The sequence below is a fragment of the Amphiura filiformis genome, chromosome 1 (genome assembly GCF_039555335.1).
Source record: "Amphiura filiformis chromosome 1, Afil_fr2py, whole genome shotgun sequence".
Taxonomy (NCBI): Eukaryota; Metazoa; Echinodermata; class Ophiuroidea; order Amphilepidida; family Amphiuridae; genus Amphiura; species Amphiura filiformis.
In genome coordinates this window covers 76399940-76421642 of record NC_092628.1, presented here as the reverse complement: position 1 = coordinate 76421642, position 21703 = coordinate 76399940, and the positions used below count along the sequence as shown (strand labels likewise).

Sequence of the window (21703 nt, the reverse complement as noted above, 5' to 3'; positions counted from 1 at the left end):
AAATCTTGAGTTGAAATAGTTGGGACTCGTGTTCCAACTTTCCATTTTCTAAAATATCCTAATGAGCTGCAACATTGTTCTAAATTTATGATTAATGTCAAATTTGATTCATTTTTGAATAAGCTTGTTATATAATTTGCACAATATCAATCTTAACCCCATGAGAACTACCTGCCGATTGGCCAAAAAGAAGTTTCCATTATCAATTGGACCAATCAGCAACATTGTTAAAATAATTTCACCATGCAAAAAAGTTCCATTCTGATTGGTGATTAAAATGAAGATATTATGTAATTGACCAATCAGAGGCAATGTTAGATCAGCAGGTAGTGCTCAGGGGTTAAACCACATCTTCTGGCATTGGAACAATTCTGCTCCACCCCCTATCATGATATACCACTGCCATTAAACAATAGTAACCAAACTGATGATAACCTAAGCTTTATTCTTTCTATTTGAAACCAATCCTCTTGGTTTAAAGAAGACACTTTTATCCAAATGGTTACATTTCAGCACATCACACCAAAGTTCCCATTGGGCGCCCATTCCTTTTTTAAAGGAATTTTTTTGCTGAACTACTTACATTTTAAAAACAATTACAACCTGTACCATATACATAATTTGGGTTGTTACAAAAATACCAGTTAGTTGCACAAAGTGCTAGCACTATAATTACTTGTTATAAATATCTGCGGTCAGCGCCATAATAAACATACTTATTTATATTAATACTGTACATCAAAAATTAAGTAAGAAAAACAAATTTAGGTACCAAGTTTTAACACATCTTGATATGGTGTGATTAAATGCAAAATCTGACAAATGATAGAAATACATGTATTGACCAGTGTTGCCAAAACTTTTCAGCGTCAAGGCGCGGCGCATTGACTCGCCAGGCCGCGGTAAAGGATTCTCAAGTAGCCCAATTTTTAAGCTTCCAAAAAGTGCCCAATACCGGATATTTGGGCGGATTTACCCGAATTTATAACGCAAAACACCCAATTGGGCGGAAAAGCACTTGACTTTGAAACTTCCGGTACTTACTGGGAAGTTACTGACCGATCAATAAATGGTCACAAAACCCATTGTAATTTCAAGTTGGAGCTTCAAAGACTCAAAACCTTTATAAATCGGCTAAATTGAAAGGAAAATACATCAAATTAGCGCCGCGGCCTGAGACTGGCAAAAGTAGCCCAATTTTAGACAAGTAGCGGCATGCATTTTTGAGTAGCGGCAAGTGATCGCCAAGTAGCCCAATTGTGCGCCTAAGGCGCGGCGTTGGCATCACTGGTATTGACACAAATATGATTCCTCTAATGGATAACTTTATTTCAATCCGAGATGAAAAGATTTCACAATCATAACATCAAAATAAAAAAAATCTTAAAAATACTTAATTATATTGGGGAGGTGATCGATCATATTTGTATCCAATTTGTTTTGTTGAGATAATAAAAAATACTATATTAATTATTATCACAAAAAAAGCTTTCTATCTTGCACATTTCAACCACAGAAATATTTTCAGCCATAGAAATAAAGTGGGAATATACGAAATATTGAAGTAAAAATATAAATTGGATCAGACCAATTCATGTATTGCACTTGTTAATATTTTAATACTGTAAAATAATTAATTCTAAATGCTGATAATTAATTACAACTTTACCTTACATGATAACCATACTTGAAAACATTCAATAGAGGTTGCACTTTAACAAATATCTTACTTTAATGGGCTTTGGTCCCATCCCCTTTAACATGCTCTATATTTTTCCTGTAAAATATCAAAATTGTGTTTTTATCCCGTATCCAGTCAAGAGTCTCCAAAAATAATAATGCACAATTCATGTACATCTCTAAATTAGCACCTTGAGAACTTTTCTAACTGTAAGAACCCTCTTTTCTTTTTTAAATGAATTGAGTCAAAACTCAAAACTGAATCCAGAACAAAATAATCTGGACACCAAGTTTCAATATCCATAACATTTAGTTAGTCTATACATAGTTATTTATAAAGCATTATAGCATTAATTTGCAAGGATGTTAACTTTCATAACATACCACTATTTAAGCATGTGAATCACACAGATGCTCAGAGCTATAAACTATCTACTGAAGATAACTATTAATTACATTATTATATTAGTAAGAATGGCGGAAGTTTTACCAGGGGACCAGACTTCCAAAATTATATTCCTATTAATGAATGATAAAATGCTTGAAATAAAATGGTTTAGATCAACTGATAACATGTATCATGTCTGTGCATGTACATTTTACCATGTATGTGTCTGTTTGTCCACGACTATTTTTAATTGATGACTTATTCCGACTGCATGAATGGCTTGAAATTATAATTTATTTTTTAAAATTATATGAACATATTATAAATGTACTTGTATTATTATAAATGGATTTGCATGTTGTAAGTGAAAATTCACTGTGCATAGTACACATTATAAACATCTGTGTCTTGATGACTCGATCTAGTCTCTAGAGTTTACACCACTTATCAAAATATCACATCACATATTGCTATCTAATACCCTGGATTAGTAATAATAGAAATCCAAGAAATGCAAAGCTAGGACACTGCATTTCAAATTCCTTCACACACATATAGTATTTGGTGTATTAATTTGCATATTCGCTAAAACAATAAACAACAATAACTTAATAACAAATATAAATTTTATGTACACCTATTTTTCTAATACCTTGTACACAAATATATGGAAATAAGATGCTTTTAACAAGATCATACAAAAGCTAATTATTCCATACAAAATTTACTAACAATCTACCCTATATGACAATAACTGAGTTAAACTAAAATACAAATATTTTTCTTAGCTACATTTTTTTGCAAAATTGTCCACATCAGGTAAAATGAGTGTCCGCGTTGTCTTGTTTGCAGCTTGAAATAATCCATCCATGAATTCCAAACCATAGATTATATAAAATGGGAGCAAAATCCTGTGACATCTTTCCTTAAATATTTAATATGGTATGAATTAATAATAAATCTTATTCCTAACCTAGATATCTTCATCTAGATCACTATCACTAGAGCATTTGACTATAGGTTAACTAGATAATTCTTGCCCAAGCTCAATGTACCTGTCCATGTTGCATACTGAGCCTTACGCATGTGTAAGGCGTGTGCATTCTATCTTCTGGAGCACATATAAATGCTACGCTATATATGCGTGTGTGTTTATCACAGAACTACAAACATACTAAGTGTTCGAGCTAGGCCTAGAATTACCTATTTTACCAAAAAGTTAGGACCAGGATTCAATTTAGAAGGGCTTTACATGCACAGATGCATGTAATATTAATTCTGTGCAGGTAAAATTTTGTCTGTACATGCGAAATGTTGTGATATTCAGCCCATACCCAAGGAAAAACTCCAGTGGCGCATGTAATTTTTATTTTCTATATTGACATGAAAGATGGATTGAGGATGCCTAAAAAAATGGGCTCACAAGAATTTGTGTGCCTTGCTTATAAAAGATAGGCCAACATTGCACGGTGTATTTTTCCTTCCTGTGCTATTTGCTTGCTAGGCCATGTACAACAGACAATTCATGTATGACAATTTTCCTGTCATCATTTGAACAGTACATGAAGCTGGTCACCGTCACATACACCCCTTTACTTTGTGATACATTAATTTAACGAATCCACACAACCACATACATGTATATGCACACACACTCAACCACCCCTCCCCCACACACACACCCACATATGTTTCCTATTCTATAGCATAAACCTCTATAGAGATAGAGTGCACCTTCCATAAGTAATAGTCCAAGATCAAAACACTAAAATATTAAACTTGGCAAGGGTGTAATATAGGCTAAGCATACCCACCAGCGTGTATGGTCAACAAATTGTGTTTCACAATACTGTCTGAAATATGGCTGTGCGGTATACAGATATGTGTTTGCTGTAACCTTGGATATTTACAAGTGTAGAACAAGCTGATTCCATCTTTCTTCCCCAATATCTCAAGAACACAATTCTGCTTTTTTTATTATTTGATTTGATTTGTTCGGGTTTTGACAACCCTGGATAACCCAAATATATAGCATCTATATTGATTTCGGTCATTTTTTTCCCAAGTCAATATCTCAGTAAATTTTCACCGTCAGGAATTGAACCTGAGATCTCATGCACTAAAGGCAAGTACCCTAACCATTAGGCGACACTCTCTATGCAGGGTTCTACAAATGTCGGAGTTGCTAACTTGCTAAATCTTCTGAATTTACTACATATGCACCGTTTTTATTGTTACATTATCAAGTAAGCAACATGTAGGCTATATTTTGTTGCTATTGTGTCACTGTATTAAGTTCAAGCTTCCAAAACTAAAAAAAAAAAAAAAAAAAGGTTTGTCTCTGGACCTTTTGGCTAAAAAGCTATATGTGCTATTTTTTTTTTTTTTTTTTTGAAAAACAGGCTATGTCCTATGCGATGTTTTTTTTTTTTTTTTTTTTTTGTAACAAGAACGGCGCCCCAAATAACATGGCATACGCAACGTAGATCTTACTCCCGGTTTAACTATTCTAACCGTCACCTCCTAAAACCCCTAACCTAAACCCTAACCCTAACCTATACTAAAAAATATGCTAAATATTAATAATTCAAGTTCCCGTTCAAGTTCTGAAAAATTTCGATCACACGACGTGACAATGTAAATGTTGTGAGTAGTGCCAATGAATTGGTGCAAAATTCAGCACCACAAATGTTGATGTGCGCCGCTATTTTGTCCTACATTTAAACATTACCGTAAGTAAGGAGTACAAAAAGTTGACATTTATGTGTTGAGGAAACTCCAATATTTACTCGGCATGGTATGAAAATTAGTTAAATGATGATCTTTTCTCTGGTTATGAAATCGCTTATCGAGCAGCAAAATATCTGCACATGGGAAATTCCCAGTGACGTGTTCTAGATCTACAAGTAGAGTCGATTGTCCCGCTATTTCGTTCGCAGAGCCGTTACTTGCATACTGTTTCAAGAGATCGGTATTCAGAGCGAACATGTCATACAGTTCCTGGAGTATTTATTTTTGACATTTTGTCAGAAATGATCGCCAATTGATTGTGCCGAAAATGTAATTTTTCTTGAAAACTACGATGTTTTATCATTCAAAAAAAAAAAAAAAAAAAAGCACTAGCGCCAGAAGCGTACGCTCTGCGCTAAATCTCATTTTAAAAGCTATGCTGCAGGGGTCCTGAGACAAACCTTTTTTTTTTTTTTGGCCTAAAAGACTAATATCTTTATTTTTAGTGCATGTAAAATGTACAGCAAATAAATTTCTTCATGCACGATAACTGACCCATCACATCAAAACACTGCAGCTGCCTCCAAAAATGAACTCACCAATTTTTCAACCAATCTATAAACTGCTTTTTTATAATGCTTTCAAGTCATCATTCTTTTAAATTTAATTTTTTATTTTATGAGACAAATATATAGCTTTTAAAATTCTTATTTTTGTCATGCACATAGTATAAACTAGGGCTGCTAAGAATCGGCAATTTTGGAGGCCAAAAAATGCACCTTGATTTTCCAAAAAACACACAAATCTGTGATTTCCCGCCAAAAACACAAAATCTAAAAAAAGAAAAATTTTTTTTAAGGATTGCTACACAGGTGCTGCAATCATTTAAAAAAAATGAAAATTCCAAATTGGAAGATTGACTGTATTTCCATGTGATGGGTCACATACACGTACATGTAGATGGGCTACCAATTGATCTGCAAGTAAAGTACAAATATCACAGATAATAAATTATACTGTGCAGTGTGCAAAGTTCATGGAAATGAAACATCTGCTATGAAGTCTTTTTGTGAAAGGCAAGCTATGGTGCAATAAATTACATATAACTGAGCTTGAATACAATGAAAGCATTTATAACATTATAGGCAATAGAAATAGATGTGAAATATAAGAAAACCTACATGTGCATCCTACTCCTATTTCCTGCATCTCTTACATAATTTTGGACCCTAATTGTTAGTACAAACTATGTTTTCAGAGTTCTTTCAAATGGCTTTAGCCTTTACTGTTATTACTGTATTATAGTACTGCTTTTGTTTGCGCTGTAATCAAATGAAATTGATGTTATAAATATCACACAATGAAATGCTACAAACCATGTTTTGAATATCAACTATATCCGAACTATACTGGCCATGCCAGTTGTCTTTAAATAACTGCACAGCTTTATACAGCAATTACTGAAACACATGATTGGTGAGCAATGAACCCTGCCCTTCTGAATTTACTCTTAACATGCACTGATGTAGCCCATTATGTGGGTGATATTGTGTAACATGCATATTGCTGGTTCTATCACATTCAATTATCCAAAAAGAATGGGATAAATTGGTTATTCCATCGGATGAAAAATGCTGTCTTATGAAACCAACTTAATCTGAAATGATCTGAATGGTCACTCTCTCATGATGATGAAATCAATTTGCCATTGAATCTAGTAATCTATCTACATGATGTACTGTATCTTGGTGTGGCATGCATTAAGCAAAATGTTGTCTTTAAATAAGATTCTATATAGAATATTGATGTCACTTTCTCTACCAATGATACCAAAGACTTTTCATTTTCATCTAATTTTCCAATTCTAATACATGTAGGCAGAATTCAATGATTGAAAAAATATTGCACATGTCACTCATTGTACATGTAATTTGTACACATTGTACTATTTTGAGCATGCATTGACAAACATAAAACAAACTTGATAACAACACAAGACATTTTGAAATTACTTGGTACTCCCAGACGATAAACATGAGTAGGATTTAATGAAGGCTGAGCTTTCGGTACTCTAGCGAGTGCCATCTACAGATAACTATATAAGATGTTTTTATTTAGTGACTTTGAAGATGGTACTTGCTTGAGTACCGAAAGCTCAGCCCTCTGATGAAAATTCCTCTAGGAAAAAAATTAAATCCTACTCAAAACACAAGACAGTTTTGTTAAAGAAAAATATAAAGATAGTAATTTTTTACCCCAAATTAGGATGCGGCAGACAGGAGGTAGGCAGATGGTGTACGGGTGTATATATAGAGAATAGACAGCACTAGGTGAACGAGATGTCAATTGGATGCCATTCAACAGTTCTGATTGGTTACACTGGCATCACATGACATCATACGTTTGCGTACTGCGTTCACCCCTTGCTGTCTAATGTGTATGTGTATCTTACACACATGGCTGAGCTAGGAGCAGGTTGATGCTGTATGCAGTTTATGCAGTGTAATGTCATGGCAAAGGGATGTATATTTTATTAGAGATTCCAAACAGTACACTTCCTTCAGTGTTTGTTTATGATAGGTCATCCATTAGTTTAATAGCCAAGCTACATTTACACTTCTTCAGAATACTTCATGTGGACATTTTTCTTCGAACATAGTAACAAACTTTCCCCCAATAATAATAAGTAATTCTGTGAAAGCCACTATGATCCTTGCCTGGAAGCCTCAGAAGGAATCACATCATTCTCTTTCATTTAAGTCAACACGGTTAAGGGCTACATGTAAAACCATTCAGAAGACTTCAGTCAATCATCGCCATAGTATACGCTCAAATCGAAATGCATTTGAGAGCATTCTGCTACATATTGTAATTGTTAGCTAAGAATCAAGAGGTTTTTGCATGCCACAGCAACCAAGAATGATGAAATATCCAAGAAGATTTGTATTCTCTTAAACCTTGCATAGAGATACATTTCAATGCTATTCATTCAACATGCAGATACCAGGCTGTACAGGTGCACAATATGCTTATTAAATGAGTGAATGGAACAAACTTGATATGTACATTGTACATTGTACAATCATATTTACATATAATATGTACAATAAGAATAGATACTGAATCAAACTTCAATTGCATTAGTTTTGGTCAATATAAGAACAAGCTTTCAGAACAAAAATACATTTGTAAATTATTTCCTTCTCAGATGAACCTTGTGTAAAGGTAACAGTAATTTTTTTAAATAAAGAAGTTTTGAAAGCTTATTTTAAGCCACTTTCTAAATGGAATATTAAGTATAAATTGCAATCATAATATGACAGAAGGAAACATACTGTTTGGGAAAAATCAAAGCTACATCCCTTTGCATAAACATCACACATTAATTTGTTTGGGTCATAAATTTTCAGTCAAATCGGTCAGTTCTGTCCACCCCTGTGGGTCCTTGTCTTGTCTGTCTCCCCTACGCCAAAAATGGGTCCATCGCCTACCTCCTTTTCCGCTGAAGTTTGGCATAGCCACAATATCTGCGGATCTCCGCCTTTCCAGTTTTGACATATCCACAGATCTTCTCCTGTCCACTATACTCATTCTCACCGTGCCATGCTGATAGCTGTTCTCAGCATGCGCCAACGATCCTGGCGTTGATGATCTTCGTACTGGATCTTCGGATGGTGATCTTTCAGATACAACTTGTGGTCTCATGGCTTCATATTCTGACACCCTAGAAGAAGTAATGGAAATATAACAAGGGTAAAACAATCTTGTTTACAATCCGGATAATCCTTTGACAATATATAGTTTTATACAGGTAGGTTGTTAAGATGCCACAACATCCTAACATCCTACATTGTATGACGACATACTGCCAATCATGTGACATTACCAAAAAGGATTATTCCGATTGTAGACACGATATCATCACAGCATCACCATCTGCTGAAGACGCTAGTCGACTGACCGATCCACAACATTCCAGGTGAGCTAAAAAATAGTGTAGTGTTGAAGTTAAACTCTTTCATTACATATGATTTTGTATTTTAATTTAAGGTGGTGTTAAAGGCAAGGTTTAGGGAAATCATGAATTCCAACATTTTTGCAAATATCTCCAAAACCTTTCATGATACAATCTCAAGTGAGTTTGTACTTATGTAGGATATGTTGGCCATGTTATGAAGGTAATAAAACCGTTGCCATGGTAACCTAGCAGTCGCTATTGGCTTCTGACCAATCACATTGAAAGTTGTTTTTTTCCTGTTTTTTCGCAAATCACTTCATTTGTCCCAATAAAAGTATACTCACATGTTGAGTCATGTTCCTGCACACCTCCACTGATTTTTCCGTAAAAAATATCCCAGTGGAATTCCCCATGGGGGGGTCAAAGTGAAATTTTTGTTTTTGGCCACAGATTCCATATTACTTACAAACTTTTTACGGGAAAATCAGCAGAGGTCATTCGTGATGTTCTTGAACGATTTGACACAATTTCCGAATTTATTTGGACATGTGCAATTTCAACCGTATGAGGGCAGTATCCAGGTCTGAGAGCAATAATCAGAGGAGGTAGGGTGCTGAAAACACTGCCAAAAATTATTATCTTCTTCTGTGCCAAAGATGAAAACGATCATGGATCATTAATTTGCATTTAAAACCACCTCAAGGGCTTCATTGGATGAAATAGTACAATTTACCTCATTTTAAACAAATACATACATATTATCTTGAAATTACTGCTATAAAAAATGTTTGGCCCTATATTATTACCTAGCTGTCTCTCTCTCTCCTTTAAAATAATCACATGTACGATCACATCATTTTACAGAATGTACAAATTATGTATGGTATAATGTGCAAGGGTGTAATTTCATCTTACTTCATTTGAATCAAAAAATATTCAAAAACTCATCTTGCAAGAATCAAAAGACTCAAAACTTATTGCGCATAGAATAGGAATTTCAAATTTTGATTCTTGCAAAGTACTTTTAGGTGAATCGTTTCAAGAATTGATTATCCGATTCTGGCCAAATTTGCAGCCCGATCAAAAGATTGTAGGCACAGTCGTGGAGAAACTCGAGTTTGTCAAGTAGCAAGGTCATGGTTTAACTTGGTTTCTGTGTACATTCATGTAAGCCTACAGAGCAGAGTTAGCGTAATATCAAGACAGGGATTACATGTATACAGCTTACAGAATGAAGCTGAAGTTGTGACAATATGTTAATTTTGTGTAAGCTTGCATGAAGATTACACTCTAATTTGGGGTCGATACAGTTCACATAAAATTAGCCGCAGTTTTGTGGCCCTCACAGACTTAGTGAGTGCATAGCACGAACATCAGAGCGCGTAGCGCGAGGTGTTCAACCGAAGCGCTTTTGCTGGCGCAACCTTTCTGGATAGTATTATAAAAGCAACAGAGCCAGAAAGTAGTGCTACATAAAATCTGGTACAGTTGAGATTAAATCCGGTTGGAATGAGAACAAGTTAAAAACTTAAGATTTTTTGGAATGGGTCAGCTCAGGTTATACATTGTATGTCATGGGGAACTGTCAGGTCAAGAGAAGAATTCTTGAGCTGTAGGATTACAAACAGTAGCTACATTGTATTGTTGCTTTAACTGTTGTTGTTCAGTTTGATATTGTTGCGTTTGTGTACCTATAACAAGACAAAAAAGACTGTTCATATATTTCAAAATAGACAAAAAAGACTGTTCATATATTGCTCATATGAGTGCTGTTGGTACAGGTATTCGTTTCATTCTTCTCAGTCACTTACACACCCTCATCCCTTCCACCCCCCCCCCACAAACACACACTGACTCATTATGTATTCATTTAGTCTGTCTGTCAGTCAGTCATTCTATCATTCTTTCCTTCAGTCATTCAGTCAGTCAGTAAGTCAGCAATTTACTTATTCACTCACTCATTATGTTCATTTTATTTATTTTATATATACGTACTTATTATAATTATTTATTTCCTTTTTCATATTAATACCATTAAAATATTATTAATAATAACATCGGAAAATTTGAATTTAAACTAGTCAAATCAATTAGAAACCGGCTTTAAATTTGCTTCAATGGTTAACATAGTTAAAGTTCACTAAAGGTCATATTTTAAAATGTCAACAGCCTTCAAACTGTTTTTGGAAATGAAATTTGGACTCAAGATCAAAAGATTTCCATATCATCAAACTTATCTAAATTATATGGGACAATTAATAATAATAATATAATAATAATAAAAGTGATAAAGCGCTGGTATGTTGCATGCCTGTTGCATGTTACATGTATGTGCATGAATGCCATCTCATCAAACATATAATGCCAAACTGGAGTACATGTAGGTACTAATTTATACAGCCAATAATTACAATCCCTGAATTGAAAGTGTCCTCTGAAATTAAGTACCAACAAAGTTGAGTAATACTAAAAGATATGTGTAACAAATTAAAATTTGTGTGTTTTTTACAAAATTATAAAAACAAATCATAAGGTATAGACCCAATCACCAAGTTTTATGGTGATAGTATTCCCTTCCAATGAAGGTTACATAGTATCAGGCAGCAAAATCTCAACATAAATTTAGAATTACATGTATCGTATTCGTTCCATTAACCGCTCAGAGCGCTTAACAATGTCATTTTAGATGGGTGTTTATGTTTTACATTGTTTAGGCCTACAATACATAAAAATATTCATCCATCATCATCACCATGTTGTAAGTTTCAGACCATGATCCAAATCTGCATGGGCACATTGGGCAGTTAATACCAAAGTTTGCTTGTTGTAAAGTCACTGGGTGGGTGCTTATAGGGGCATGGGCAGTTAATGGAATGAATATGATAATGGTAATTTGCTTTTACTAAATTACCTCATAAATATTTATAAGGTAATCCAGACATCTTATTGGTTAATAACGCCAGCATCCGAGTAGGTATTTTGACTACTTCTCTGTGCCTGTGCAACTAAAGGCATGTGAGGAAGTAGTAAAAACTTCCGCACCCCTACTACCACACAGTGTCTTGACCTGCGAGTCACCATTCCTTCAGACATATATTATGCTATAATACACAACAGCGATTCTTCAGATGCCTTTTGCAGCATGAAAATGGCGGCTGCTGCAGTTATTTTTAAAATAACACACAAGTTTTATGACTGTTATTTATGTAGTGTTAAAAGAAAATTAGAATAATATAAATCTAAATTGATTGAACAGAAATCTTCCAATAAAATCGGGTAAGCAAAATATTATACTTATTAACCATGCCGTAAAGTTTTCTTTACTTTTTCTGTGTTAATGAAAATATTTATGAGGCATAGTAAAACAAATACAACCATGTTCAATTTTGGGAAAGTAGTAAAAACTACTGTTCCCTGGGTGTTAGATGATTTGACTACTTTCCCTCCGCTGACGCATTGGAAGTACAATGTAGTCAAATCATCCAACACCTCGGTAGTTGGGACCAGTAGTTATGACTACTTCCGCTCAAAACATGTTGTATTTATACATACTCCAAGTATAGCTTTCTATTTGTGCACTTCAGGGTTTAGCTTATTTTATTACTCACTAGTTTTTACTAAATATGTTTGTAAGCATATTTAACAAAGAATAATCATTGAAACAAATGCTTACTTGCTTGTGTTTTCAATCTGCACCATCTTTGTCTTCTCTTGCCGTAATTCTCTATCAATTCTGTTAAAGAAATCCATTGTGGTGTCTCTCTTTGTTTCCTCTTCATGATGATTATCTTCTTTCTTCTCCTCTGTCTTTACTTCCTCTGCCTCATCCTCGCTACTACTATTCTCTGGAATTACGTTTGTTTGTAAAGCACCATGGATGGGTTTATTATTTGCACTTGCGGTGGCGCTTTCCAATACGTGGGCTGGGAGAGGTTGATCGCCGACTGGAATGCTAAGACTTGAACGAAGGAAGATGCTATCGTTGGTATATAGTTTATTAGCACGTCTATTTCGTTCCACCTGGAAAATACAATTTCAAGAGATTGTAATTAAATGTTGAGTTCTAAAAGACATTGTGGTGTTATACCGGATTGTCTGTAATAAACGCCCCCGGGGCCCTTGCATTTTTCCAAAAGGGGGCATTTATTGGAAGTGAATTGTCAGTGAAAAAAGTTTTAAAATCGGGTTCAATTTCATGATGGTGCTCCTGTTGAAAGGAGGGATTTACGACTATACTAATACTACATGATGACGGTGCCCACAGAAAATGACATTTTTGTGGGAAATACAACAAAATTACACCTGTAAGTTCATGGAATTAGTGAAATTCTACCATACAATGTAATTAGGCAATGAAATGGATGGGAGTTGAGTCATAATAGGTTTTGTTCCTTGCAATTTAGCGAGTTCTCTACACGTTATGGGGGGGATGGCATGGATATGTTTGCATTTTTGTCAATTTTTCATTTTAAAATTAGATGGAGTGTTTATTAGAGGGGGAGTGTTTATTACAGACAATACGGTACAAACTAGTACATGGTCGTATGTCACAAGTTTGTACCCTAAAAAGGTGGAGGTGTTACATTTTTCTAAATGGGGCGGAACGAAAAATGTTATACTGCAACAACCCCTTGCCCTATTGAGTTAGTTGAGGTCTCATTTTAAAGCTGAAGGATGGAGTAAAAATTGTGGAAAATGTCAATGAAACAGAAGTTTAAACAAAAAAATGGCAGCAGTTTACATTTGAAATTGCGGGGGTGGAGGAGCAGGTGGGTCAGGAGCAGGTGGGTCAGGAGGAGGTTTGTGTGTGCTGAGTGAATGGGAATGTTATTTTTTGTCATACCCAGACATGTTTTGCAATGAATATCTTTTAAACAGTACACAATACAGGGCTGTTTTAAGTACCGTATTTAATTGTGAGTAACACATCAGAGTATTGTTCTGAAACATTAAAACATTTTCAGTATCACTACTTGTAAAGTGGTACGCTGATTTGCATGGAATGCACTTGTAATTCCTTATTTATTCTATTGTTTTCTAATTATTGAATTTGAAGAAACAGCATTTTGCCATAGCACGCTTATTAGTCACCCTAGTGCCCCTACTATGCTAAAAGTATACATTTTCTGGGGTGAAATTTGCTGACAAATTCAATACTTGCATTCAAAATTGTGTAGGTTGAAGTGTTAACAAGTTGTCCTTAAAAATTCAAAAAAATAATTTATTAATTTTACATACTTTTTATGCACCCTGTATACAAGACGCCTTTTATTGAAAGAGTCATTTATTGACTCCAAGATGTTCACAATCATGTTTGGAACATATTCTGATACAAAATATTCCAAAAACTATATTCCAAAGATGAGCAATGTAAATTGTTCTGATAATACTATCGAAAACGAGAAAAATATATTTAAAGTTTCAAATTTACATTGAATCGTGTACATTAATTAGGCGGAAACTGTCCGTTTTAGCAAAAACGGAACATATTTTTTCTTTAAAAGTCATGTCGATTAATAAAAGGGGTTAATTTAAACCTTCAAAATATCCAAAAATCATATTTTGGTAAGTTTTTGGCCTGTAACGCAAAATGGACCACCTTGTGACATGCGACCACATGTATCATTTTCATAGTTGAAATTCATCTTTAATGGGCAGTTTTGGGCACCCATATCAAAGGCAAGTTATGATATAAAACTAAAATTACTATAGAATCCCTATTTACTGCACACAAAAAGTATCCGTACATTTAAAACAAAAGTGAAGACACCAAATATATCAAATATCACCAAAAATAAAATCTGACTCTCAACTTTACAATAAAAATATATCCGATTGCTGAAAAAACCTAATTTAAATGATACAGAGCATTTAAAAATCGACAGTTTAATTTAGAACTTAAATTTTGTGTTCCCGAGTTCCGAGCTGAAAACTCGACATATTCATAGCGATTAGCGATGAAAAATTTGCTCTAAGTTCAACTTCGTTATTCAAATGGACGGGTAAAAATATTCTGTTCACTAAATGTAGGCAACGGTAGGGCTGATGCGAATATCGCATGTTTGCCAATCGGGAGTTCGATTGATTTGCCCAGTGCTAGATTTCCCAAACTTGATGACCTCATTTTATTATACAATCAGTTCTCAAATTATTTATGTTCGTGAAATTCCCTACAGTTTTCCCAAGTCAAAAAAAAAAAAAGTGCATGATGATGATATTAAATTATAGTTTACTTTATGTACCATAGTTTATACTAGTCTATAGGTAGGCCTGCTAAGAATACGCGATTTTGGAGGCCAAAAACGCACCCCGATTTTCCAAAAACGCAAAAATCCGCGATTTCCGCCAAAAACATAAAAAAAAAAAAAAAAAAAAAAATTTCAGAAATTTAAAAACAAAAAAAAAAACAAAAAAAAATATTAAAAAAATTAAAAAAAAAATGAAAAAAAAAAAAAAAAAAAAAAAGAAAATTAAAAAAATTAAAAATTGCGTTTAAAAAAAAAAATTTTTGCGGATTTAGAGAGTCCCTTGACCTAGAGTGAGGTACTGCAAGCATTTGTGGTTGATTTAAAAAAATTGGAAAAAAGATACAAAAAAATTACAAGTTTGTATCAAAATGTGACTGAATTGTAACTTGTGTTCACTGCATAGTCTATTGAAGATATAAAAATGCATTGGTTTTGTACACAAGTCTATATCTTAGATAGATTTTGAAGTGAACACAAGTTACAAATTGGTCCCATTTGGATACAAACTTGTAATTTTTTTGTATCTTTTTTCCAATTTTTTTTTTTTTTTAATGATGGTAGCACTTGATGTTAGGTCCAGGGACTCTCCAAACCATGAAAAAAAATTTTTTTTTTTTTTTTTTTTTAGATTTTTTCAAAAATGTCAAAACGCATAATTGGAGCCAAAATACGCAAATTTGGGCGCTAAATAACATAATTATGTATTCTTAGCAGCCCTATCTATAGGTATGCTAGGTGAATTCAAATTTGCCATCACACTGCATCATTTTACATATCAAATTAAAGCCCTTGAGTAAAGAAAGCCAAAACTGAAAACCTTTTTGTCATAGCACTTTCGGTAACAAAGTTACAACTTGTCAAAGATTGACTTTCATCAAAAAGATTCTGCTATAATTAAAGACAGAGATAAATGCAATTTATCGCGTCTGATGTCACTGTTAATTACGATCCTTGATTGGTTTACACAGGTTAATCAGCGCAGAAAGGAAGACCGATCTATCTGGTGCTGATCGGAGAAAAGGAATAGCAGCAAATGGCGAAAAAGTTCATTACTTTTACAAGGCAAAAAGCAGCTTTTCTAGGGATTGTGGACATGGTGCCCTCACCAAAGAAAGTTTCTTACTATAAAGCCCTAACTTTTGAGATGGTTTGCATGTCGAAAGGTGCAAAATCAACAATAAGGCGCCCGGTTATAAATCCGCGCTCAGCAAGTCATCATCACGACACTTGTAAACAAACCGTGCTCGAGTTTGATTGACAGGTGACGTCAGACGCGATAAATTGTCTTTATCTTTGTCTTTCATTATAGCAAAATTCCCCAAAATGGCATTTAGGGGTGTTTCTAGATCTAGTCTCATGACGATAGCAGCTTTTTTTAATGGAACTGCTATCAAAATCCTCTAAAATTCCATGTGCGATTTGATTATCACCATAAAAAATCATATATTTGGGTCAAGTGAAGTATAGAAAACATATTTATGTAGGTTTCCTTCACCGACCTGTTCTCGAAAAAAATTCAAATTTCTATGTAAATGTGCATTGTGTTTGGCCCCGGTCTCGGCGAATTTCGCTGACTAGCAAATGTGTTAACTACGGTTTGCCTGGGATACCTAGTCCTAGTCTAACTCGTTACTCGATCCATGATGCATGAATGCCAGTGCCGTACTATTACATCTGACTTTCGTATTCGGCGAGGAGGACGATTTCGACCTCCTGGTTTGTTTACAAACAGAGAGGTAGACAAAAACCGTTCCGCTTGTCCAAACACTCAGTCAAGTATCAGAAGGATGGTCCACAATAGCGTGATTCACGTAACCTGAATAGGGATTAAAAAGCTGTCACGTAGAACCATGTGCTTCTATTGTCCAATTTGCCATCAAGATTTCATATGGAAACAGTTCAGACCCAGCTAGTACACGATCATGTCAGAAATTAATATTTTGTTCTGGGTCTGATTATTCGGACTACATGAATGCCATGATACTATATGACCAAGCCGTATCGAGCTAGTCCAACGGGGTGATGAGTATAGTACTGAAAACATGTACATAATGTAATAAAAGCAAGAACAGAAACCCATGTCTATGAGCTGAGAAGCATTGACATGAGTCATGATTGATTAATTTTCATGAATTGATCAATTTGATGTCTACTTACCGAAACACCATATTTTAGAGCGATGCCTTGTAAGGTGTCAGCTGGAGAAATAGTGTGTTTTATGTACGTTTCTTGTACAGATCTTTGTGTTGTTCCATATGATCGACCATAGGACTTTTTTGAAGCTCCTAAAAGTGAAGTTTCGTTTAATTTCATCTCCGCCATCGTGATATCATTACACAGATGGATCGAGAAAATTTTTCACTCTGGCCCAAAATGACCTTTGACCACTTTGTTGATTTTTGGATTGCCAGTTGTCTGAAACGCAAACAAGCAGAGTAACCTTCATAGACAACTTCAAAATCCCTCAATTTTCACATACAGCTTGCAGGGCACATGATGGCGCTCAACAGCATAGATTTGATAGATTTCAGATAGATTTGATGCACAGCACAGCAGGTGATGACCATGATACATGCGCGTATTTGGGGGGGGGGGGCTTTGGGGGCACGAGCCCCCCCGGGTAAAAGCAGGGGGAGGCCAAAACGAAGGGCGGTGGAAGAAGAAAGGGCGGCAAAAACAGGGCGACAAAAACGAAGGGGCGGCAAAAAGAATTAGTAAAGAAAAAAGGGCGGAAAAATTTGAAAAAGTATAAAAATTGTTGAAAAATGGTATAGGCCTACATCAAAATGTGTTGCTTTTAGGGCACTAGCACCTAAAATCCTTTTACCTTCATTGACTCCCTAGTAGGCCTAAAGTAGGCTCCCTCTAAAGTTCTGCGTAACAACTCGGCTTTGATCTTTGCCTCGTTGATTGAAATGATGATGTCATCTGTGCATGACAGCGGCTAAAACAATAATTAGGCCTATGGATGCCTAGTTTTATTCTCTAGGCCAAAAAGTGTTCTCAGTATTATTTGAAGCTATTTGACCAAATTGAGCCTGCAATTATTGAAGTAGGCCTAAAGTATATTATGCTATATAGGAACTGAGTTGGGGATTATTTTTGTACCAAAATCTCAAAATGGCCATAAAAGTGAATTATTGGCTTTTTGGTTCTGATATTTTAGGGTGTCCCAAAACATGGTGCTAAATTTGCTTGCTCCTGCCTCCCACTACCAAAAAAACTACTCACATTACTCGTTGACTGCCGATAAAACGCCCAATAAAGACTTAGTCACCGGACCGCGCCGGCCAGTTAATGTACATGCCCTATCACACCACTCCACACCATACATAAATTCTCCCAGTCACATTTCCCAAATATGAAATAAAAAGAGTCAAATTTTAATTTACTTCTTTTAAAGTTTGGCAGAGGCGGGGTTCGAACTCACGGCGCAACGCTTAGTACTCTATGAGCCTAGCGCCTTAGACCACTAGGCCACTTGTCTTCTTGTTATTCATCTGAAACTTATTTATAAATATAATACGCCTACCACGTGACAAGCAAAGGCAGAAAACGTATTATATTTTGGAATTTTATCTGCTTAAAACATTAATGTGTAGGCCTATTATAATAGAGCTACCATTATTTATATTGTTGAATTCTCAAGCGCATAGAGACAATTAATACGAGCGTCCTATGATACATACACAATACATAAAATCGATTTTGATCTTCGGCATTACTCGGTGACCTCCGATAAAACGCCCAATAACGCCGGTCAGTTAAAAAAAAATGCTTAAGTACATGCCCTATTGAGATAAGCAATCCTTTTGTGATATGTCCATTCATCCATATAATAATAGCAATCAGATTTTTGGATGGATGTTTTACACAGTGATTGGAGATTCAGAAGAAGCTATGTAAATAATCAAAAGTACATGTCTACAAATTGACAAGGACAACTCCTTTTGTCAAAATTGTTTTCACCTATTGCTCAGTATGTTAATTAATCCGATTAATTACGTAATTTCGCCAGCGTATGATATATCAGTACTAATTATGTAGGCACAAGGAGGTTAGATATAGAAAGAAGAGGAAATAGATTACGTATCGCATATTGGTCCTTTGTGCCTATTAGAGTTTTCTCCAAGGGGAGGAAGAAAAAAGGAAGGAGGGGGGGGGGAGGAGAGAGAGGGAGAGGGAGACCGATGGAGGCACAGGGCTCTAAATTACACTAGGCGTAGATCGGGGGGATAAATGCCACAATATTTTGCCAGGGGGATGGTCAATATAATCACCCCCCCCCCCCAATATTGACGCCTGTGTATTGGTTTGTGTCGAAATTAACCTCATATTTGGCCATTTTATAGCCACAAAATGCCATTTTTAGCGCTTTGCGCGAATTTATTCCACTTTTGTCCCATATTTCACCAGTTTAGTTTCAATAGGCCTATGCTAAAATTTTCGCGCGCATTTGTACCATAAGGTTCACTGTACTGGGTACTTTAAAAAATCCTAACCTAACCTAAAACATAACTTTAACCCTTAGATTGGAGCTCTACTAGAAGTAAAAATATAGATAGTGAACGAATTTAGTATTTCTATATCAATGAGCGTGTTTATAGTGAGGCAGATTATGCGGTATTTAGCTGGACTGCCACGCAGTCTATATTTGTTTATGTTTTACTAACCATTGCAAATCTAGACTACGCGGTAGTTTAGCTAAATAACGGAAAGATTGTCTCACTATAAACACGCTCTATGTGAGAATGATACAATAGAGGCCCTGCATGAAATTATTGATTGGCTCCAAACAAAGGTTTTCAACCGGTGTCCTTCACCGTAGTTATGGCGGAGTGCAGTCCATTCAATCAAATGTTGTCATCAACCTATTTGATCGTAGTGCAGGATTATGTGTGTGAGACGAACTGTCACGGTAGATTGCAATCATGCTTTTGTTGAATGCATTTGAGTAGTCCGCCATATTTACGGGATGATACGTCGCATGCAAGGCCTCTATATGACATGATGAACATAGTCATTGATGCATCAGTTTTAAAATAGACTAGGCGGTTAGGCCTACCCATATTTGGCGGTTCTCGGCTGGGCGCGATTACCAGGCTGATGGTGACATGCCCATATGACAATTTTTACTAATTTGACCTCAGATGACCCCAGGGTGACATTGGATGACCCCAAAATGACCTAAACTTATAACTCTAAATGTTGACTGTACCTACCAAGTTTCATGCCCATATATGAGCTTTGACTAATTTGACCTCAGATGCCCCGTGATGCCCCTGGAGGACCCCAAAATGACCTTCAAAAAATGTTGCTTTAAATGTTGACTGTACCTACCAAGTTTCATGCCCATACGACACTTTTTAGTAATTTGACCTTAGATGACCCCTGGGAGGGGACCCCGTGGTCAGATGACTTAACAAACATAAACATCTTCTTGCCAGCACAGAACTATACCCACCCACCGAGTTTGAGCCCCTGTACGACCTAGTTTCATGCCCATATGACAGTTTTTAGTCATTTGACCTCAAATGACCCCTGGGGGGGGCCCCGTGGTCGGATGACTTAACGAACATAAACATCTTCTTGCCAGGACAGAACTACACCCACCCACCGAGTTTGAGCCCCGTAGGACCTAGTTTCATGCCCATATGACAGTTTTAGTCATTTGACCTCAAATGACCCCTGGGAGGGAGCCCCGTGGTCGGATGACTTAACGAACATAAACATCTTCTTGCCAGGACAGAACTACACCCACCCACCGAGTTTGAGTCCTGTACGACCTAGTTTCATGCCCATATGACAGTTTTTAGTCATTTGACCTCAAATGACCCCTGGGAGGGGGCCCTGGGGTCGGATGACTTAACGAACATAAAGAACTATTTTTTGGGACGCGGAAGTGTGCAGTACCGCATGTATGAAGTATTTGATTGACAAGGTTACCCCTGCGTCCCATAGCCGCTTCTGAATACAAAATCAATTTACTGCAACTTTCAAGTCTTGGGTTACAGACTTCAATCCTTAGTCAATTGCAACAAATGAGGTGTCAAAATGCCATGTTCCTACATTTAAACAAAGAAAAAGAAGCCGGAAAACACACACAAACAATACAAAAAATAAAATACAAAAACAAAAACAAACAAGCAAGCAAGCAAAAATGCTCACCGAGCGGGACAAGGTTCGTCCAAATGCAAAGATGCAATACCGTCTTCAATTTCCACCGTAGAAGAGCATAATGAAATGTATATATTTACTGCATGTCGAAACACGTAGCCATCTCACGTAAACTAAGAAACAAATGAAATAGACGACTAGCTATAGCTATAAGTAGTTCTAAGTAGGCCTAAATAATTACCTTTCTAACTTATAATTATTACAAAGTTCGACGCAAAAAGTATATCCCTAGGTAAACCAAGCGGAAAAACACCAAAAATGTTGCACATCCCCTGGCGGAAAAACACCAAAAATATTGCACATCCCCTGGCGGAAATACACCAAAAATATTGCAAACCCCCTGGCGGAAATACAGCGGAAATACAAAAATATTGCAAATCCCCTGGCGGAAATACACCAAAAATATCGCAAATCCCCTGGCGGAAATACACCAAAAATATTGCAAATCCCTAGGCCCTAACGGAAATACACCAACAATATTGCAAATCCCCTGGCGGAAATACACCAAAAATATAGCACATC

The 21703-nt window shown here is 35.8% G+C and overlaps 1 protein-coding gene across 5 annotated transcripts in view; it reads right to left on the bottom strand.

Moving 5' to 3' along the window:
* LOC140153500 (uncharacterized) overlaps positions 1-17406 on the bottom strand; it is a 33257-nt gene extending 15851 nt beyond the window's left edge. For 2 of the 5 annotated variants that reach the window (XM_072176276.1, XM_072176284.1), the window contains exons 1-3: positions 17162-17406; positions 12430-12776; positions 8290-8522 (exon numbers count right to left, since the gene is read on the bottom strand). In XM_072176276.1, coding sequence (XP_072032377.1) covers positions 8290-8522; positions 12430-12776; positions 17162-17326 — 745 coding nt within the window. In that variant the 5' untranslated portion in view covers positions 17327-17406. Of the gene's footprint in view, positions 1-7636; positions 8523-12429; positions 12777-17161 lie in introns of those variants that run through there. The other 3 variants (XM_072176292.1, XM_072176301.1, XM_072176268.1) reach the window with 2 other exon arrangements.
* Between the last annotated feature and the right edge of the window lie 4297 nt (positions 17407-21703).